The 23,525-nt window shown below is 40.3% G+C and overlaps 1 protein-coding gene across 6 annotated transcripts in view; it reads right to left on the bottom strand.

The window, feature by feature from the left end:
- Window positions 1-23,525, bottom strand: part of Arhgap15 (Rho GTPase activating protein 15) — a 601,987-nt gene that overhangs the window by 564,240 nt on the left and 14,222 nt on the right. For 3 of the 6 annotated variants that reach the window (XM_060390096.1, XM_060390097.1, XM_060390098.1), the window contains exon 2: window positions 12,664-12,841. In XM_060390096.1, coding sequence (XP_060246079.1) covers window positions 12,664-12,841 — 178 coding nt within the window. Of the gene's footprint in view, window positions 1-11,532; window positions 11,587-12,663; window positions 12,842-23,525 lie in introns of those variants that run through there. The other 3 variants (XM_060390099.1, XM_060390100.1, XM_060390102.1) reach the window with 3 other exon arrangements.

Genomic DNA, 23,525 nt, shown 5'->3' with positions numbered 1-23,525 from the left:
GGAGAGGAAAAAAATTCAAACACTTGAACAAAACTTCAAGTCAAGATTAATTAGCCAAGATGTATGATAAAAGGTAAGGGATTAGATGCCTACTCAAGACCAAGCTGGCTTAGTTTGGTATAGAACATTGCATGTAGCATCTCAGGTCTGGCTTCGGAGGGCCGGGTGTGCTTTGTTCCAACAAAAGTTCTAAGTCACCCTGCGTCGTCTGACGTCTGAGGCAGCTTCTCATCAGGTTTTCAGGATAATTTTTACAAAACATGTGAAATTTAAACCACAGATAACCTAGAGTAAACAAGAGTATTTATACCTCGGTGACAAGAGTACAGCCTTTCCTTAGACAACACAGTTACTTTTTTAGTATTGTCTAAAAGGCAGCAAGATGTTTGTTAATTTACAGTAATGTAAGACTCTAAAATTGAAATTAAACCCAAAGGGGAAAATCTGAGTAAGAAAATTCGTCTTTAGCTATAAAGAAAGATTGTTTTTATACTGTCACTGAAATGTGGTAGAGACTACATTTCCAAATTTATGAGTAGCAACTGTCAGAGTCTGAGTTCCCATGTGTAAAGACAATTGATGCTCCGGAGTTTTGCATGGTGTCCGCACTTGGGAAAAGGCTGTCAACGGGATGGCTGAAGGCACTCCATGTAGTGACCAGTCCTGAGCAGGTCATACAGCCTTCAAGAAAGTACTACCCTTCCAGCCAAGCATCTCACATTAAAAAAAAAAAAATCCTATAAAAAAACACACAAAACAAACAAACAAAAACCCAAACAAACAGAAAATCACCTCAACTGAATATGAATACATGGAGACTCAATTGGGTCAGTGGGATGATCGTTTGTTTGGAAACTATCAGCCTCAACAAAAGAGCATGGCAGATAGAAAGTCAAGCAGGGCTGTGGTTAGAACAGTCTGAAGCAAGTCTATACATTGTACGTAAAAACCAGTTTTCAGAACAGTGATATCTGGGAAGCATGCCTCATCCAAGGCTGGGCCCACTAAGTAGGTAAGGGACATGGAGTTAGAAAGGGCAGTGTGAGTGAAAGAGAACTCAACTTTAAGTTAAAAGGTGAGAAGAAATTCTACTTAGCATGTTCTGAACTTAATCCATGTTTTTCCATCCATTCTTATAGCTAGACAGCTGTTTACTTATTCTATATGGGAGAAACAGAAAACTATAAGGCCTCAATAAGGCCATTTTATGTATAAAAAGGTATTCAGAACGATCCATAAAGCCGCTGTGCTTAGGCAGCAGGGTTAAACGATTAGTTGATTTTAGTACCTCCCTGACACTGTATCTTGGCTCTAGCATGTCTAAGCAGTTTAAATAAATTGCTCATCTAAATGTTCTTTTTCCTTCCTTTCTGCTGGGTGAAATGTGCCTCAAGATAGTCCCTTAGTGATTCTTGCCATGGTCTGGGCTTTCCTTCATGGCTAATGTCACTTTTGATATAGTGTAAGCACAAGATTGGTGGCATATTTTAAGTGTAATATTGGTTTGTTCATCTTATATAGACAAGAAAACACTAATGGTAGAGGACCCTTTGATAGGGTTATAAATTAGAGCGAGTACAAGCTGCAATCAGTCCCACTCAAGCTCTATAAATCACAAGGACCTGAAGGATAACGTTCAACCAAATCTCAAAGCAAAAAAAAAAAAAAAAAAAAAAAGAAAAAGAAAAAAACAAAAAACAAAGTAAAAATTTTAGAAGGCAAGAACGTGATAATTTTGATTCCTCTGTAATTGTCTAAATTAGGTCTGCATTCAGTTTGCTGAAATCGAGACCAAAGACCAGATAAACAAATATATTAATATTTTATTTTTAGTCGTAAATTATAATTTTAACATCAAAGTTTATCATGAGCTTAATAAAATACAGAGGAAGGGGTAAGGTCGGCAAGGAGTAGACAAGTCAACTAGATAAGAACACAATCGATTACGACACACACTTAACCAGGTAAGAGCAACTGTAGCTTCATAAGTGGTCAAAGTCATCTTCTCTTTACCTGTGTTGTCCAGCAAAGGGTGCAAAGAAGGGGTGTTAAACTATGCAGAGAGAGAGTTTAAAATAAGGCAGAAACCCACAAGTCTAAAGAAAAAGAAAGTTTTTTTTTTTTTTTATTTTAAAAGCAAAAATATTTTGCTTGGTATTTGTAACCACAGAAAGACAGCTTACAGAAAGTGAAAATGAAGGATATTTCTTGGTTCCCTGGCCATTTTCAAGCATTGTACGTATGTGACAAAATGCAAGCCAGTGAGCCAGACAACTGCAGCAAAAGTTGAGAAGGTGTTGGTATGCGTTAGGGGCATCATGAAATTGAGAGACTGGGCGCTGGCACATCAGGATAGGGGACTACCTCACCCTAGGGTAAGGAGACACCTACACTAATCGCTTTGCGCTGCTGCCGCCAGAGCAATTTCTGACATGAGTAGTGAGCGCCAACATACATTTGTTGAATGAGCAAATGAACAAATGAATATGTGAATGGAAGCAGTTGGCCCTTCTGCGTGCTGTTTTGGGGACGTTTCGGGAATACCCACGTTGAGTGGACATAGCGATCACTCAGTGAAAAGGAAATTATTCATGTAGACGGGGTGGGTTTTAGTTATAGATGAGAACTGTAAGAATGTCCCATTATTTATTACCTATGTAAAAGGAGTTATAAGAGGTCGTTCTCTGTCTCTCTTCGTCCATGTCTTTCCTGTCTGTCTCTCTGTCTCTGTCTCATTCTCTCTTCCTCAGTAGCATAGAAGTAAGGATCGTATACCAGGAATTTAAATTTCTTTCCTGCCTATTTGGTCATGTGCTATTGGCATTAACACTGTCAATAATTCATGGTAAAGGAGGAAGCTGCTGTGAAAGGTTTCCCATTGTCAGGCAGTGATCAATAGGTGAGACCACAGTGTGTGATGGATTGTCAGGTATTACCCAGATTGGCTTTCCTGTGGATGCCCAAAGCCGTGGTACTTTCACTTGGTGTGTAGGACCCAAGCTGGCCTTATTTCTTCATTATCCTTGTGTTTCCGATTAAAGAATGTGCCTTGAACAAATCCGAGGAAGAAAACACCAGGTCTGGCCATTTAATCTGTGTGATCTGGCAGTGGGCCTGGAGGATTTGGCCTCTTGTTTTGATGTTAGTTTGTATTAAACAAAACTGTCACTTTGTTTTCCTGTCTTCCTATATTGGGTCACTTGCTGCTACATGATATGATCCAGGACTATTCAATGCAAGGAGACACATGTCCCTTCTCATTGCATAGACAAGACTGTAGCTTTCTTTCGCCCCATGGGAAAGAAAGCAGGTCAGGTGCCCAAAGGTAAAAGAGGGAAGTTTAGGGCAACTATTACTCCTCCCTACCAGAGATTCAGTATAAACATAAGGCTTGTAGCCACATTGCATCATGGAACAGCACTTTAATTATTCCTGTTTGTGGTGCTTTGGAAAGGCAGTGGATCAAAACAAGACTGCCATGTCTGAACACCATCAAACATAAAAGCATCTTGGAATCTCAGGAAAAATCAGGTCACTTATTGAAGTACCTTCTAATTTGTAGCGATTTGACTTCTTTGGTTGGGATGTAAATGTACTGGATTTAATTCCTTTTGGAGTTTCTGGGTGACCTCTGAATATTGATACACTGATTTGATTCAGTGTGTGCTATGTTATCCAAATACCAGTATGCAAATTAATTTTGACATGGCTTGATAAGCAGTCTATGCCAGCCAGTGCATTGTTTCCCAACAAATTTTGCATGGAGAAGAATGCGTCAGATAGAATGTGAGAATAGTGACCACCAAAGAAAAATCAGGACGCTGAGTCTCAGAGTGCAAAAAAAACAAAGAGGATTCGATGCAGCTAATAGAATAGACATAATGAGAAAGATGGAAGATGAGGGGTACTGGGAGGGTGAGGCAACAGGGAAGGACAATGAGATTCTGGGTTTCCTTTCATTTTTCGTCTTTTCCCAAAGAGTCTGTCCTTGCTTCTTTTTAACACCGGTCAACCTGCTTGACATACGACAAACACATGTGTTGATAGGACTCAAACCCCCACCTCTTCTCCTAATAAACTTATCGTCAGTTCATTGAGAGTAAATAGGAACCACAAAAATCCATCACCTGGAAGAAGCACCGTAGGAGACAGCGTGTAACCGAGAAAGCATCGCGTCTGCCACAGAGCCACAAGGCTGTTCGTTTGCTAATTAGTTGCAACAAGCATTAATGTACAAAATAATGCCCTGGCCTTCCCTGCTACTGTTTGGAGATGGTTCTGCTTATCAGTTTTTAATATGCTCTTTGAAAACTGACACGTACTTTGCCCGCATCTCTTTAGGAACACAGGGATTCAAAGGCTGGAGAAAAATACTTTCATGCTTCCCAACCCAAACCTGAGAGGATAATTAAACAGATGGCAACAATAAACCGAATCTGAACACATCAGGGAGTGAAGCCCCTTATTAAAAGCCTTGCAAACTAAAAAGAGGGAATAGAAAAAAAAAAAGTAAAATCCAAACCCGAACTCTGGGGAATTGTTTTAGCCACCAACAGCTTTTTATCATCAGTGAACTTAGACACAGAGGCTAATCAACCACTTAGGGATGGATTTCCTACCACCCAGGAGAGGGCACCTGGAGGTCTGGGGACTCACTCCACTCCCTCAGCGCAGGAGCAGGAAGGCAAAGTCTGTGAGATGCTCAGAAAGCTCCTCAGGACTTCCCTCAAAGACACACACACTTCAGAGCTGGACACCCTTCAGTGACCTGTGACATTCTCCCTTCCCCACACAGGGAAGCCAGAGAGCTGATACTCTTACTGTACCAGAGGCCAGGAACTACATATTCATAAATTCCGTGATTGAGCCATGCACTGAAAATATTTTGGACTTATTTTTGTATGATCCTCAATTTATTGTTCCCTTAAAATAAATTAAAATTCCACTTATTTTTAGAACTTAACATTGTCAGTACATACTGAATGGAACTTACAAAAGATTATTAAGCTGATATTAGTGTTTCTACCTGTAATTATAGGTATATTTCTAGAAATACACAGCTGAGTACAAAAGCATATTATACATAGATATACATGTGCCTACCTGTGCATTGTGTCTTTATAGACATGTATACCTACTATATATGCGGAAATAGAAGTCTGTATGTGTCCATTCACATATGTACACTGTATGTAAGAAAAGATCTAGGTGTTACATAGATCTGCAGAAATATCAATGAGCCACCACACATGCCAAGATGGCACTGTGGCGTTACATCAAGCTCCTCTAACCTGCTCTCTCAGTTCTCCGCCCAGCATGGCAAAATGGGTGAACACCACTTATGAAGCAAATTCAGAAAGCAAGCAAAGGACTCCCCACTATGCCTTGTTTTATGTTAACCTTGCCTGTAATCATGGTCTACTAAAAGGTGATTTTTGAAAACTGAGGCAAATATTAATATTAGAAAAAAAGAACACAACACACAGACAAACTTGAACTCACTGGCAAAACCCATTCTTTACCTTGTATTTCACTTTTCTAAAAATTGCAGGTTTCCCTTGGAGCTTGTCATAAAACTCTCTCACTAATACTGACAACATTTCAGAGTAGTTTTGAGGGTAGAGTAATATATGAATAAAATACGAGGCACTGCAGATACCGGAGTAGAAAAGCGTAGTTGCTGGCACTCGGAATATTAGGTAACCTCTTTTAATTAGAATGTACAATTTTAGATTACTGAGTATGAACATCATGGGACCTGAGATTTTGATTCATCAGTAATTCTTTTTTATGTCTCACTAAGATGTGAAAATCAGACCTCTGCTCTCACAGAGATTCTGTCTCCTCCGCACGGAGCTGCCGCTTTTACCTGTGATCGCCAGTACTGCTCTGCCCCCTTGTGCTGCTGCGCTGAACTCAGCCGGAGAACAGTGTGCCTTCATCTTTGTGTCTGAACTACAGAAAACCCCACTGTCACTTCTCACTTTTCTGGCAAGTTCAAGGTCGGTGTCTAGCTATTTTCAGCTCATCTCTTCTTGATCCGTGCAGAGAAATGACAAGGTAACGTGATGCGGGGTCAGCTGTATTACAGGAACCGTTACATAAATGGAGAAAGTGAAAATCAATCCTAGCTGACAGTGACTTGGGGATAATCAGCGCTTACTGTCTGCCTCTGTCAGCTCGCCTGCATCAAACACCGTGTGACTTCTGTCAGATCTTTTTAATAAAACTATATTCTCACTTTCAGCAACCTAAATAAATGTTGTGCTGGAGTTGAGTCTTTCTAGGCTGGTTTGGCTCTCTCGGTTTGTAAACCTTTCTAATAGTTCCTCAAAAACAGCCACATAAGTGACACCTGTTATCCCAGGTTTATTGACCTGGGATGAAGGCATTGCTCCGAAAACTGCCACCCTGAGCAACGGGTCTGTGTGCTCCCCCGTACACTGCCGGTCCCCGTGAAATCAAGCCAGCACCTGGGTCAGCACCTCTTCCCAGGTCCGCCACAGTGCGCTGTCTCTTCCCTCCTCCCTCCAGGTACCCGAAACCTCATCCATCATTTCTTGCTGGGGACAGGTTTCTCCCAGCATTTTCAGGTGTTCCACCGCAATTTTCCTCTTGACCTCTGTATTTTTTTTCCTGGGACCCTGCTCCTGTCACGGAGTCAGGAATGCGGTGTTTAACAAGGTGTTTCACAGCAGTGGCATTCTGCTGACAGCACCTTGTATGTCAGTTTCTGGAGGGAGCTTCCTTATCCCACCCACCTTGTGCTCCCAGGAAACTGAAGCAGGCAGTCCTCCATTGAAGTACAATTTACCATAATATTAGTTGTCAGTAAATTCAAAGACGGAACTACTAAAGCTATAAAATGGATTAGAAGCAATTTAAAAAAGAATTAACAAACTAGAGTAAGAGTATACTGTCAACAAACAAATGCTCCATCATAGGACTGTAATTTGGAATTTTAATTACCCCTCTGCTCTGTAACAAAGCAATGTCTGAACTGGCAGCGATTTGAATCTCTCACAGGTCATTGAGCATTCTAGTTAATTACTCTATGAATAGCCTGTTTTTCTCCCCTCTGGAAACACGTTTCTAATGGCAGTCAAGGTCTGACAAATGTGTCATCTACATAATTAGCTAGGAAGCAACACAAAACATTAAACATGCTTTGTGCCGACAACTATCAAAACATTTCATTTGTTGTCAATTATTCATTACTTTGTAGGTTCTGAAGGGGTTGTTATTATGGAAATAAGTCCAGATGCTAACAAGGTTAGAGTTTTGGATTCAAATTAGTAATCAGAGGACTAACTTTTAAAAAAATGTATCTCATGTACATTCGGCACCATGTTCAATCAGTAGGAGATTATAAACAAATTTAGCTCTCTGCTCAAGTTAAAAGGAAAACGGTGAATGCCACACGTGTGAACTCCAGAGCCCCGGATCATTCTTTGAAGTGTGGACTCTTTAATTTCACCGTAAACTTCCCCCACCTTTTGGGAACCCCAATTTGTACTTGGTAAATAGAGTTAAAAGATTTCCCAGCATGAAATGGCACAGGATGGCACAGACAGGGACGGAATCTCTGGTGGGATTTGAATCTTCTCTGGGGCATATTGTAGAAAAGTGGGAATTCTAACTAACAAACTTTTTTCATCTGCTCCACTGCATGACTGTCAACGGCTGGAGACCGACTACCTTAGGCAACCTGGGAGTTTCCACTTATTCTTGTTTCATTTTCGTTTAACTTGGTGTGCCTGAGATCTTTACTTCTTGTAGCATTTTAATATTGTACACAAAGCTGAATATTCGTCTTGAAAGCAACACTCAGAACATTTATAGACAGTACAAAAAGATTCTTCAACAGAATTGACCTCTCAGTGGCAAAGAAAATTGCAGTGGAAGACACATTATTACGTCCTCATATCAGAGCTTTGGATCTGTGGAGAGGCCCACTCCACTGTCCTCCAGCTTTTCCTTATAAACCAAAATGGCTTACAAATGTCATCTACAATAGTCCAATAAAGATTAGGAACAAAACACTGTCCTTACACTGATGAGATAAGCGAGATTTGACTGCAGAACGCAGCACAGAATAGTTCATAAGGCTTGTTCTCAAATCAGAAAAATAGAGTTCAAATTGCATTTGTGTGTGTGTTTAAAATTTAATTGAAATGATCAGTTTGTTTTCTACATAATGTTTGATCAGATGCCTGTGTTACAGAGCTAGATAAAAAGAAAAGAAAGAAAACAAATTCTATCGGGGAAATCAAGAAGACCTGTTATCTTCAGGGTGTGCAAAATATGTCAGGAAATAATTCTACCCTGTGCACTGAGAATGCCCAGTTAATAAAAAACAGATCAGCCACTCACTAAGAGAAAATAATTGTCTGTATCTATGTTTTCCAAAGCAAAACAGCAGTCACATCTTACATTAAATAGGACACATTAAAATAAGCTCTAATAATCTCTATGCAAAAGGAAACTAATCCATTTTCAGATCATACGATCCACGGCAATAAAAGGAAAGCATCAAACTAAAAACAATTTTAGAAATGGCTGCAGACTCCCATTTAATTAACATGCAACAGATCATATATTTATGAGGAAGTCAAAATATTTAGGAAGTCTATAATCCTGTAAGCCTTAATGTGGTATAAAAACAACAAATAAATGCAAAGTGTTACTGTTACACATGCCTGCCTGATCAATGGTTTTCACATATTGATCTATAAATGGAGTTGACAGTCTGTGTTGCCTGCACATTTTCCAAGCAGCGCTATTTTTGCACAAAACCAATACGGGCAATTACCTTTGTTTGAGATGCCAAGTCTTATCAATTCAATGTGATTTAGTGTCATTTTAATTAAATATCAGGATCCACTTCAGGACAATTTATCCAAACAAAGCCTCAAACCTGACTATAAGCTTGATTTGAAGTAAATATGGACATGCCCTACAATCTCATAATATTTCTCAAAAAGTCTGCTAAACAGAAGGATTATATTTTTAGTAGTGATTTTTATGTCTGCCTTTTTGGCTAGCCACAACTTTGGCAAGTATCCTATAATGACAGAAGTAAGAAACAAAAGAAAATTGTTTCCTCTTTTTCCTGATAATACATTGAAATGGAAAAAAAGAACGAGAGCAGTATGTTCACAGAAGCAAGAGAAATCTTGTCTGTTAACACTTGGTTATGGCTCGACCTACGTCCTCATCTAAACACCAGTGCAAACATATTTCTCTGTTCATGATGGCCATGAATGCAGTAATGCCCTTCTGTGGGCTTGCAGGATGGCAACAGTGAATATTCATGCTTGTCGCTGCTGAAGACACCAGCAGTAAATGCTAAAATAGCTCCAGCCTGCAGACCCTGTGTTTGCAGCTTCCTGATTTGGGCTGTTTAGACTGTTCATTAATATCTATTTTAAACTGTCTGGGAGACTGGAGCCTCCCTATGATAAATAGGTACCGAAGTGCACTGAACCTTTTCCACTGGCTGTTTGTCGGACTGCACATCAGTCTTTCTGCCCTTAGACAGGCCACTTCACTTGCTCCATCTTTCTGCCATTGCTGGGTACTTTTCTGCACTGTGTGTTCTGGAAAATAAGCCACCCTCCTTTTAGAAGGCTCACTGTGTGTCTTAGGATGGGAAAACAGATCACGGAAGAGACCAGGGAGCTTTCTTCCCATTCAAATAGAGCTCTCTAGATTTCTTCTATAGCGAGGCAATGTTCTAGCAAACTATATTCTTCAACACCCAATGTCACATCTCCCCGATATTCCCTGAGTATCAAATCAACCTATCGAAATTTTGAAAATGATTACTTGATGTTTAAAGACAAACACACAGACACACACAGACACACACACACACACACACACACACACACACACACACTAAAATCATTCTGATGTCATGTGGAATACCTGTGTAACTGAAATGCCTCCCTGAAACATTTAGGTCATCAACATTCCCAAACTCACAACTAAATTTGCCTCTGTTTGTATTTCTTAGGGTTGAAGGAGTACATTAGCATTTCAAAATAACTTAATTTTTAGAATTGTAAAAAACTTACCAGTGACATAATCTATATTATAAGTACACAGTCATATGAAAATACTGTTAATTCCACAAGTGAAACTATGAATCATTGTAAATTTCTAGTGATTTTGCCCGAAAATATTAAAAATAATGATGAAATCACTGTGACTATCAGACAGATTATGTTGTTAGTTAGTCCAGAAATTGAAAATGAGGCGTTCTGATTAGCAGATAGTACAAACAAGACTTCTATTAAACAGGACACAGAACATATGCGTGGCCTCTAAGCACTAATGGTTCTTTTGTGGAGATTCCACGTATGTGTTTCTGTTGTAACAAACTGCTCTGTGTAAACACGTGTCCACAATTTTTTTAGGGTACATCTCACACTATTTCCAAATGCAAACTCTCCTCCTTGACCTCACACCATCACCTAACTTCTGAAAAACTAAGCAGATAGCTGTAACAGGCTTGTTTGAATAAATATGCCAAAATACTTTACATTCTGTCAGTATCTAGTCAGAAAATTGTGCATGGAAAAAAAAGATGAAAAGAACTGAGACAGAAAGAAAATTAGTGCCATGGCAAGCTTTCAATACGGAGTCTCTGAGCCAAGCTTTCTCCGTGAAATGACATATCCTCACTAAAATACCCCTTTATATAATTATGCACTGAGTACACATATCCAGAAGTAACTTTTATTTTTGTTCCTTATCGAGGAATCCATATTGCTCAGACTAAGAATGCGGAAACAAAGCTGGGATAATTATAGCTAATTTAACTTTGGAAAACTCTTCTTCTCTTGCAGTCCAGCATACAACCCCCCAAACTAAAGTTATGTAACAAGGTAATACCAACAATGAGAAACTGCATGATAAAATCCTGCCCAAAAGTGAAAAATGCTAATTTTGTCTCATTTAGCAGCTGGATACAGAAATGCTCATTAGTTTTAAGAGGGTTAATCCTTTTAACTTTTGCATATTGATATGCCAATTATGCCTAATTGTACAAGAGGCATCAGTCAAGGTAATAGTGCATAAACACATGAAAGTTATTAAGTACATCCCAACATGTAATAAAGTAGGTGTTAATTGGTAGCTGAGTTCTGCGGGCTATTGAGGTGGATAATTCATTGAGAGATGGATCACTTGTAATTTCTCTCCATAATTCCTTTTGCAGTCTCACGCTGTGATGTTTTCATGCTTGTCAAAAACAACTGCGGCATAGTGCCTTTTGTTAAACACAGCCAATAAAATATGCTAGGCATCATTAAATATACTTAACTTTTAAACTTTTTCAAAGGTACAGTTCTCATGGATAGGACATATAGAGTCCAATGACAGACTCGAACCACCGTCTCAAGTTCAGAGTTGAGAGACAGTTTAGCTGCTTTTAAAGGAAAGGCAGCTAACAGTGCTGTGCCTCCCAGCAGACAATTGTTGTAAATGAGAAAGTCAATAAAGGAAAATGCTTTTCTCGGGAGTTACCTTATCTAAGGATGTGCTTCTCGCTCATCTCGCCTTGTGTCAACACTGGCTTTCTCAAGTCAAATCTGTCTACAACACCTGAGGAAAAAATGATTAAACCTGTGCATTTCTCAAACCCTGGAGACTGCCATGAGTTAATTTTGCACTTGAAATTCAAGTGAAAAGCGGAAAAATAAATATAATCGCTAACATTCTACTCAGTAAGTTTACCCCCTCATTTAATAACTCAGTTAGGGAGCTGAACGTTCCACAGGCCCCTATGATATTACCAAAACTCAATTAATAGCTCACATGCTTCTGAGGGGTGAATGAGACCCACAGTCTGTCCCTCGCTACCTTGTTTCTCAAGCTTCCCCTCACTGTGACAAACAAAATAGATCTGGGGTCCAAAAGAGTGGCTAACATTGCATAAATAATTTTGTAACATTCTACGGCCTCAGCTGCAAGTTACCACCATTACGGTAGAAAATTAACCAGAGGAGACTCATCGCAATCAGTGGGTTTAGTGGCTCAGGATGCGTGCAGGGCCAGGGACGCGATTGGCAATAGAGTTCATCTCTAACTATTTTATTTCAAATCTTTCTAATGACACATTAGCGAAACAAAATGGCTTCCTCTCCAAACCTTAAATAGCCACACCATTTCAGCCATTGGAGCCTGCAAATCAAACCACAATTTGCAGCCTTCTATATTATTGCAAGATTTAAAGAAAAAGATTTTTCACATTTTTAAGTTGTTGATTTTTTTTTCCCTCCCTCAGTTCATTCTTAGTTAATTTTAGCCTCTGGCTTTTCAAAGTGATGTACTGTATTTGGAAGTACAAATACCGCATGCTAGCATAACCTCATTATTTTTATGACACTGAAGCATGATAGCAGAGGCCCTTAAAATGAGTCAAAGGTGCTCTTCAGCCTGGCTCCACTTCCCCTTTATCACTCTGGATTAGGCCCAGCTCTGCTCTTGTAACTGGGGATATTATTGTGACTATAAGTAGGCGAGATAAAATCCATTACAAAACAGTTTTCTCATGCACATTAGGTAAACAAACAAAACAAAACTAATTAGCTGTATTTTTTTTTTTTTTTATGTGTCTGCTAAGAGAATGTGGCAGGTTTGGAATATTTGACTTACAGGTTCAGTGACCTTCGCAGCATCGGTGAGGATCATGGATTTAGTTTGGCTTTGCCTGTCGTGGTGGTTGTTGGCATTTTTGATTCTCATTTGCACAGCTCCTGTAGCTTGGTGGGCAGAATTCAGTGTTTCCAAAGAGTTATCACAGTTTGTAGATTTTTGAACACCGCAGCCTGTCCTGATGAAACACAAAACATATTATTATAAATATATACAGTTTCTGTGAAAAACTATTGGTGAGTGGATGTCCCTGCTAATCAGTAAGGCACCAAAATTCAGCAGTCCGCACCTTCCTCTGTAGGAAATGAGATAATTAATATTTGAGGCTCATTTTTAACAGCTCTGCCCTCCATCCCCATAGAGGACAGATGTTTTTATGTATCACAACTCCTGTCTGTGTAATCCCATATTCTCTTAGAAGCTTTTATACAGGGCCTGGGGAGAGAGCTCAGACCACTAAGACCACCATGTACAAAACTGCCTCAGTTTCCAGCACCCACCTCAGACAGCTCACAGTCATGCCCGTTACTCTAGTTCCACGGGATCCAACAATCTTTTTTGGTTTCCATGGCCACTGCATTCAGGTGCCCAAAACCATATTCACATATAGACATCATTTAAAAATAAACTATTTTTAAAATCTTTCTTTTTGTATTTTGTTTTCTCTGTGGATGTTTTGCCTGTAGTATGTCTGTGTGCCATGCATGCAGTGACCAGGGAGACCAGAAGAGGGCATCAGATCACCTGGAACTATAGACTTACAGGTGGTTGCTAGCTTGATGCGTGAGTGCTGAGAATCAAATCCCCATCATCTGTAAGTGCTCTTAACTGCCAAGCTATCTTTCCAGCCCACAAAAAAACAAATTTTAGAGCAAGAAATCTCTATATAATCCAGTCTTCCATAAAGAGAAATGATGGTGCCAACTCTTTACCGTTAACATACAGGCTTTTCAACTTTACATTGATAGTTTTGTGTGCACACCCTGTGTGCCGATAACTCCGTGTGGCTGTGTGTGTGTGTGTGTGTGTGTGTGTGTGTGTGTGTGTGATCAAAAGTTGTTTGAACACTAGAATTAGCCTCAGAACGAAACCAACAGATCTAATGGGCCCCACTCACAATGTCTACGGGAGATACTAAAATTCTTATGTCCACTGATACCTACCTACTAATCTCTGCTAGATTAGTTAGAATATTTAAGACATTTGTGAATGTCTTAATGAAAATTAATGAGAAAGAAAAACTCTGTTTACTTGTTAGTGCTATATATTTTATTAACTTATGATATATAGTCAGTAGAGTGTAACTTAGGCAAACCCAGTGAAGGCACACTTTACACAAGCAGCTGTGAGGGAAATAAAGCAGACTCATGACATCTGAGGAAGAATGCTCTTCAGGTGCCCTCTTTAGAGGCCCTCATGTGGGCACACAGGGTCCCTCGGGGAACCTTTGGTTGACCAGAAACTCCCTGTGCAGGCCCAGCTGGCCTTGAGCTCAGAGAGCTCCGCCTGCCTCTGCCTCTGATGCTGGGATTAAAGGTGTGCACCATCACCCACCCCACCCAGCAATATCCCCTAAGCCTAAAAGAACATTTGTGATGCAGACACAGCTTCCCAACTGCTGATGGCAGACCATTTCCTAGCCTGGTCATCACACTCTAAACTCTGGGAACAGGGGCACAACATTAGCTAAAGCAATGGCCAGTCAACTCCAGAAGAAAACACAACCCGAAAGAACAGTAGTCTTCTTACATTAGCAGAATCAAGAAAACTGATATGCATAGGTTTGAAAGTGAGATTGGAATCATTATAGAGATCAATAAAAGTAGGCACTGAAACACATAACAGAGAAAAACTTAGTGTTTGCTGGTTGGTGCTACGAGACAAGGTCTTGTATAATCCCAGGCTTTCCTTATACTCACTAGCTCTCCTAAGATGACCTGAACCTCGAGTTCCTAACCTTCCTATCTCTACCTTCAGTGCTAGGATTATAGATGTGTACCCTAAGCTAGGCTAAAACCCAAAAACAAAACAAAACAAACAACCAAAAAACCTATTTTAATATGAAAAGAATGTTATTTCACAATACATTGCAGTTAGAAGATAACAAAAACATAAAAATATGTCCAGATTTGTTATTTATGACATGGAAGTCAATGTTCACAGTAGTTGATTTTCTGCTTCTCTAAAACTCCTGTGAACTAGACTTTCGATCCAGTTTTTACAGAGGAAACAAATGTCGCTCAGAGGGACTAAGGACTCTTAGTATGCATGTGTGTGCATATGTGTATATGTTCATATATGTATGTGTGTGTCAGTGTGCATATGTGTGTCTCTGTGTGTGTATAAGTATGTGTGTGTGTGTGTGTGTGTGTGTGTGTGTGTGTGTGTGTCTGTGTGTGTGCCTGGAGGGGGGTTACTCAGCAGTTAAGAACTCTGCTGTTTCAAAGGGCCCAAGTCCTGCCCACACCAATATTTGGCTGCTCACATCAGCCTTTAATTCCAGATCTGGGGGTTCAAAGCCTCTGTTCTCAAAGGGCACCTGCGCTTGTGTGCACCCATCTACAGACACATATGCAAAGACACACTTAAACATTTCAAAAACGGAACACTCTGTTTATGAGCACTAAGATGAAGAGTCAAAAACCCATACGTCAAATGAATGACACCAGTCCAAAGGAAAAATGGAGGAGCCTGTAGCGTAGAAGATGGCTGTGGTCTCACACACCTGCAATTCCAGCACTCGGGGAGCTGAAGCAGGTGGGCGATGTGTTCTGTGTTTCAGGTTCTGTGCCCAATTCGTCTGGGTCAGTTTGGACTTCTTGGAGCCCCAGGCTCCTGCTGCTCGGATCAGCCCCCAGCCTGCCTTCTAGTGATCCTGGGCGTTCTCCCTAAACCTCCGCCATTAATAAGGCAGCTTAACTAAGGGCTGTTAACAGTGTAGTAACACCACTGGCTTCAGAATCCGAGTTTCCACTGCTGTCTGGTACCGGCAATCTCACCAAAAAAAAGCTAGCTTTAACTCATTGGAAAGACTCATTTCTATATCCCTGGTGAGAGTGGGAGTCTTGCACATGGACCTTGCTCCAGGATTTATGCTGAGAAGCAGAACCTAGAACTTCAAGTCCCATCCATTTCTGCCTGGAAGCGTGCAACATTCAGACCTTCCCTTGAGAGAAGCATGTACTTCCAGAGCAGCAGCACCGGATTATAATTAATAACATTTGTATTGTAACAGAAATTATGCCAAGTGTGGTTTTATCTTAAAATTGTACTATTCTCTCTCATGCTTCTTCTAGTGACAAGGGGAGAAGATATATGCCCAAGCGATGTCAGGCAGTATGTGAATGTGGTAGGACTGTGAAAAGGATTAAGCACTGCGTACGGATTACATAAAAACAAGTAAAATCAAGTAGAAGATGCTGAACACTGAATCTAATTATTGAGAAGGATACCAAGCTATTAGAACTTGGGTATCACATACAACTAAGACCCCGTACACATGAAGGGCTCATGATCTTGAGTGTGTCAGAGCAGACGACATTCAATTTCACCAGGTTCATAGAGAAGCATATAATTAATCAAACTTATTTTTTTAATTTAGGGAAATGTCCATTACTTTCAGAACATGATTGACAATAGTTATCTGAGGCCACAGAAAGTTGAGGAACTGCTACTATATTTTATTGTGCTAGCTCATTCACTTTGTACCATCGTGCTGGTTAGTTTTCATCAATGGGACATGACCTAGAATCACCTGAGAAGAGCAAACCCCAGGTGAGGAGTTTCTCCTTGCAAGCCACCTAGGAAAGCCTGTGGAGCATTTCTTCATTGATGATTGATGAGAGAGGACTCAGAACCCTGTGGGCCATACTAAACCCTAGGCATTTGATCCTGGGTGTCTAAGAACTCCAACTGAACAAGCAATGGAGAGCAAACCATGAAGCAGTGTTTCTCCTTGGTCTTTGCTTCTTTTCTTCGCCAAGTTGTGGTCAGTATTGTATCACAGGAACAGAGAAGCGAATTAGAAAAACTACTTTTTAATTGTCCTTTCATTTCCAATTTTTTGTGAGTTTCATAGAACAATACAGTGTTCTGAAGAAGGTTTTTAAAAGGCCACTAAACCTTTTGGTAAAGATTGGCATGATGATTCAGTTGGTAGAAGTCATAAATTCAAATCTTCATCACCCATGTGTGGGAGTTGGGTGGTAGGTACATGCATATCATTTGAGTTCATTGAAAGCTAAACCTAGCTAAAATGGAGAGGGGTCAAGGAACATGCTCCACCCCAACCTTCCTGTCTCTCTCTCTCTCTCTCTCAACACACACACACATTCATGAACACCTCCATGTGTACCTCCACAAACCCACAAGAACACACACATCACATACAGAAAAATATTTCTATCAGCTGAAAATCTGTATGCCTTCAAAGTTTACTGGGGAGGTGGGCAGCATATTAGATATTAAAAAATGTGTTCTTATATCAGATTCAGTTTTCTAAGGATGATAGAGAAACATATTAATCATTAAATTTTCTCATCTACTAAAATGAGACTGTATGTAACCAGGTGGTCAGATCAGTGTTGTCAGACTGATGAAGAACCAGGAGATGGAGTAGGAAATCCTGCAAGCGAAGATCAGAGAGTGTTGCCTGGGTCAGGAAACATGGGCAAATCAAGCAAGGGTTTAGAGTGCACAGCCTTGCAAACATTTCAGATAGCGTGAACCACCTACCGATGCTTGCATGAAGCAGGAAAAAAATGAGAGGGAAGAGCAAAAACTGTAGCGAAGCCATGCTGACTGTCTCAAAGAAAGTAGCGTTTGATTTCTGGGTGAGATGGTCTACATTTCTTGCTTGTCTTCTGGTTGAGGCATGATTTGAGAGCACGTGACAAAGCTATAGCAAGCTGGTTACTTTAAACCCTCCAAAAGACAGTCTGGGAGAGGACACTTCCCTTGGCATCAGCTTCAACTGTCTTCTACAGATGGATTGAGAGGAGACCAGAGCCTCCCTGTTTACAGAAGACAATGCATAAGGCTAGGGAGAGGAGAAAGGAGAGTGATCAAATAGACTTGGGACAAAACCTGTAGTGTTGAGCGACGTATCTGCAGAGATGACTGACTCTCATTCAGTGTGTCAGAAGACGCTGATTACATGGAGAACTGTCTTCGGATCATATTTTCTCAAGTTGTATTTGGATTCTACTTACAGGTTTTTCCGTACTCTCCTACAACTTCTCATTTTCCCTTACCTTCATCCTTATACCTCTCTATCCCTCTACCACACACCCTACCATTGCCTTTAGAATTTGGCTGTTAACGCACCTATTTTGCCATGCACTTGGATGTTACGTCATCTACAAAAGTGGGACTTCTGAAGTTTTCTTTATCCTTCATGACCTCTATCCTCCTAAAACGCCCGCCTTTTCTCAGTGAACTACTTTGATAAATATGTTCCAACTAAACCAATAACATGGTGTTATGAAAGACTAGCCAGCTGTCCCAATAATTCTCAAAAGAAGCATTGGCCCGAATATCAAACCAGAAACTCGCCTGGCAGTGCGAAGCTTTGCATCAGGTAGAAGAACGTTGACCAGATCATATTGCATATGGCCTTAAGTAAGCTGCGTGGAGATACCGTCAGGATTGCACATTAGTGTTACATCCTGAAAAATGTCTCCTAGGTTTATTGAAGTGATTTCCCAGTCTTCATGAAGTACATTTCTTGATACCAAAATCATCTCACAGAGCCTGCTCAGTGCTGACTCACACTTGATGGTTCTTACTGACTTGGATCCCAGTACTTAAGAGAGTGGATGGGCTTCCATAAGTACTGTGTACAGTCCAGGGCATCTTCAATAGGACAAGAGGAGCTCTGTTTCCCAAATTATTCATAGGAATTTTTAAATACTATTCTATTGTTCTACCCATATCTGAACCTCGGAAACCCTTGTCTATCTATATTTTGTAATGTCAGTATTACTTTTTCTTTTCTGAATAACTTAGTAACCTCAGGCATGTTGCTAATACTAGTTGTAGAACTCTGGTTATACTGTAAATTCCTGCACAGATTTCCCCCTGGAATATTCTAGGCTACGCTCTTCATTGAAATCATCATTTGTATTACATATGAAAAGACACTGATCCTTTCTGCAACAGATACTCAATAATAACGAATAACTAACAAAGATATGAAAGGACGAGACAATTTTACATGCGTCTGAGATACCCACTGATTTTATAAATCTTCTCCCCTAATCCAAAATTCCCAAGTTAGAAATTTAAATGTGAGCCAATCATATAAGCCCAGCTTTACTAGTCCTCTAGACTTCCTGATTTTGCACGTACTAAGAGAAAGCAAGAGTATCTTGTGGTCTCGCTGAAGTTCCACTTTCAGTCCTGTCTTAAAAACAGGAAACAGTGATGAGAACACACTTACTAAGATCAACACAAAGTTTGCTTTGCTCGTAACACTCGATTCTGTGGCGTTCTGGGCTCTGTTTCACCTCTCACCCTAAAAAAGCCCAAAGAGGAGTGAACATGATATGTGATCACAAATTTCACAGCTGTTCCATCAATTATTTTTTGCACTGTTAATTATGTGAAAGCTCAGCAGCATGCCCTTTTGAGTTTTAAAATAGAGTTTTGACATCTCTTTTACAACAGCAGCATTAAAATAAGAGAATATTTTGAGCTATGGAAAAATGAAGAGGCCCTATGACGATGAAATCTCCATGTTGTGGGACTCAGCAGACTTGAGCTTGAGCACGTTGTCTTTTTTTCTCCAAGTTGCCATAGGTAGTTCAAGGTCCACCCAGGCAGCACAGGAGCCTGTATCCCTAAACATACTCAGTGCCACTGTAGACTCCAAAGTCAGGAGAAACTAAGTCTGGCAAACTAAGAGAACAATGATTGCAAAGTAAATCCTTCAGAGATGAATGAGGTAAAATGATCACAGTGCAACCACATTAGCCTCATATATGAAACATTACATATACCATTATATCCTATCATACATATCATTAAGTACATCTTATATATATATATTGCATTAGGTATATCATATATATATATTACATTAGGTGTATCATATAAATTCTTCTAATGAATTAGTATGTGTTCCTCTGGGTTTTGGAAAACAAGAGAAACAGAATAAATGCTTGTTGAGTGTGTAAATTAAAAAACAAATATGAACAGTGGTTAATGGCAGTGTGTGTAGCTCACTAACAGATCGTCAAGAAAACACCTGGCTAAGCATTTTTTTTCTGAAGCATACTTGCAATCTGTCCTTAGCAATGTTTGTGAGGACCAATGTGCTTGGAGTATGTCAGAGGCACAAGGAAGCGAGGCTTTTTATACTTTATGTGGCCAGAATTAAAGTATTCCTAGAGATTCATATAGATTTCCAAAAACGTACAGAACACCATATTTCCATTCCATTTCAGAATAACCCTTATGTTTCCTTCTTATTGTAAAAAGTGAACATCTCCCTTGAGAACAAGACTGCTTCAGGCAGTTTATATATGTACATACACACAAGGAAATACGAACTTTTTCATTTGACACTGGCTACCACCGGGGGCTTTCTGAGGACAGCTACTTCAGAAGCAGATGTCACAAGCCCCCTCAGAGGATTCCTGTTTTGTGAGAGTCAGCCTAGATTTTCCTTGTGTAGCAGACGACTTACATGATCAACCCCTACCCACAGAAGCCGGCTCCTTTCTGCCCCCAAATGCAGAACTCCTCTGTGCAGTCAGACCCTGTTCCTGTCTCTGCCTGTGTGGGACAGAGCGCCTCTCCGGGTCTGTTAAGAGCTCATGGCTACTCCGCAGACAGGAATGATTTCTCAGAGAAATTCATTTCAATGCCCTGGAAAGATCTTACGTTGATCTGTGTTATAGCAAAGTCTGTTCGTTCCCCCGTGGAAATGACTTGTGGCCATGGTAGCTCCAGTAATATGTGGCGCAACCTTTGTGTCATGCTGCCCTGACAGGTCAGTAATTAACTTGCATCGCAATTGCTTGCTGCTTCCACCATGGCAGCCATTTACCAAAATAACATTTTAATTTCAGTTTCCTTTCAGATTACTTTGCTTTCCTTTTTCTCCCAGCGGCGTCTACATCTCTATTAAGTCTCATTTCCCCAGACCACTTCCATAAGCTGAGAGAATGCAATAAAACCCAGTTTCAAAAATGTCAAGTATAATGAGAAAGGAAGATCACAGTAAAGGAATTTGATCATAGCCAGCCCATTGGGTAACATTGCCTTTGACGGGGCAGGTGTTACATATGGGAGATGTGATAATAAGACTTTACGTTTATTTAACCAATATCAGGGAACCTGGGGGTAGGCCGCACTTCCTGAAAATGGCTGACAGGGCAGCTGCTTAGGCAAACTGTAATATGTGGCCATCCTAAGTGGAGGTAATTTATCGAAAACCAAACAAAAACAACAAACCAGAATAGATCCAAAATCTGAATGGTAGGCGTTTCTGACATTCATTAACTGCGGGTTAGGGTTATTGGCACTTCGTTTCTCACAGGTACTTTAGTAACATTCTCAGGAAACAAAGAGCCAGTTTTCAGCCCAGTGTCTAGTGAGCCTTCACCCAGAGAAATGGGCTTGCGGTGTCCCACAGGTTCTACAGATATTATGAATAACCTTGCAGTAGAGTTGGTCACAGCACGATTGCCTACCATGGAGTCTGATAAACGAGCAGCGGAGAACAGAACTGGCGGAAATTTCATGGTAAAGGTGTCATTAAGGGCTGACGTTGGTGATAAATACAACTTCACCCCAGAAGGGATAATCAGAGATCCATGGGCTTGAGATTCATAGACGAAAGACACGTACATCCACATTGTGGTGGAGTGGGGGAGGGGTGGAAAAGCTAGGTAGAGAAAGTCTGGTAAGGATGAATTAAGAGAACTGTGTAACAGCTTGAACTTGCCTTCTAGATCAAGGAGACACTTGGTTATTTCTTTAAGGTCATTTCATTTTGCTTTTCAAAAGTTGTGGCATGGGACAGTGAGACAGCTCACTTGGCTGAAGCTCTTTTCTGCTCAAGCCTGTGACCTATCTTTGATACCCCAAACTATGGTAGACTAAGAACTGAGTTCACTCCACATTATCTTACGGCCACCAATGCATGCCACAGAACATGCCGAGACAGCACACAAACATACACAAACACACACACACACACACACACACACACACACCAATGAGAAACATAAATCTGAAAAAACGTTTGTTTGTCCATTCATAAATCTTGTTATCATGATAAGAGAACCATGTGACATGAGGAAAAAAATCCAGGATTTTAAAAAGTACAGTTTGGACATCCAAATACTTTTTTAAATAGTTTTAGGCATCAAACTTGCAGAAAAAGGTGAGACGTGACAAAAAAAAAAAAGAAAAAAAAAGTCAAATTTCTTAGGGACAGGGGTCACAGGTGCCACTTCATTGAAATAAAAAGACAAAAAAATGAGACTGATGGAGCTTCTGGTTTCTTCTGATGCTCAGGCTGTTTGGAAAGCATTGAAAACACATCGGACCAAAGTGTAACCAGCCCGGAAGAAGTTCTATGGAGTGCCGGTCCCATGGAGACAGAGCAGAACTACACAGGACACAACTAAGGCCGTCTTCGGTCTGATTCTCTGTTAGCTTTGACTTTACTCAGAAATAAAATAGTGAGGACTTTCAGATAAGACAACATGATTAGCACATGGATTGATAATAAATCATCTCTTAAAGAGAGTTCTCAGCACAGTTTCCCTGCAGCCACAGTATTAGAAAACATTGGCAAACCAAACAGAATCTATATATTGCCAGTGCCAGGCATGTGTGCTGATCTTTGCTGGAGAACTGTCCAGGGCAGAACTGCATTTAGGCCTGTATTTGTCTATATTTCCTGGGATTTCTTATTCTAAGGTGATTTTCCCCCAAAAGACTTTGACACTGTGGCAAAGTTCCTTTTTTTTTTTTCTTTTTTTTTTGTGGCAAAGTTCTTTATCAAGTTGGTTAAGTCTAGTTATTGATAGCAGTTATATCAGACTTTATCTGTCTTTGCCTGGGCAGGGTTCAAATGTGCGGAAGTTGCACATTGCACAATTAGTGGTCATCAGTAATTAACAGTGATCAGTAATGTCAATACAGCATTTGTTTCATCTAGAAAATTTGTTATTGTGTCCATTATTCTTTCCATAATGCTGATGTCTCCAATGTCTGGATTGATTGGATTGAATTGCAGTGCCAACAGGGCCTATTTGGGGATGGCGACATGGTGACAGTAAGCCATTGTGAGGGATGATGGCCTTATGGCTGTATAGTTAAAGGTTTTTCGAGTGGTTCTTTTAATATATTTTAAATGTGGCTGTCTCTTTTTTTCATGAACATGAAGCATGTTAAATAGCTGTAAAAGCATGTTTGCATGTGTGATTATGCCTGTGTTTGTGTCAAAATCTCAATTAGTCGTTAGAAGCTAAGTAGTTTTAAGTAATCGCAGCTACACACCGCATTAGGACATTTGCAATTCACCCCCAGCTCTGTGACAGTCACCACCTCACCTTACCAAAGGTGACTATGATTCTGTCTTTCTCGTTTTGCTTATTTTTTTTTCCCTATCGTGTTGTGTCTTTCATCTATTGCTGGGTAGTAGGGTCTCAGCCCTGGTAAGTGGATAAGTAACACATGACCAGGTTACCAGTGGAGGAAACTGTGGTCAGAGACAACACCAAAGCCTAGCGGAGAGGAAATGGCCTGATGAGTGCTAGGACTTGGAACTAACGTGGAAATGAACTTGATGCATACATTGTGGACCCAGCCCAATAGCCAAGGCCAGTTGTTTTTGCAACAGCTGA

Source organism: Meriones unguiculatus, chromosome 8 (assembly GCF_030254825.1).
Source record: "Meriones unguiculatus strain TT.TT164.6M chromosome 8, Bangor_MerUng_6.1, whole genome shotgun sequence".
Taxonomy (NCBI): domain Eukaryota; kingdom Metazoa; phylum Chordata; class Mammalia; order Rodentia; family Muridae; genus Meriones; species Meriones unguiculatus.
The sequence above is the reverse complement of the archived record's forward strand: the minus strand, read 5'-3'. Positions and strand labels throughout refer to the sequence as shown.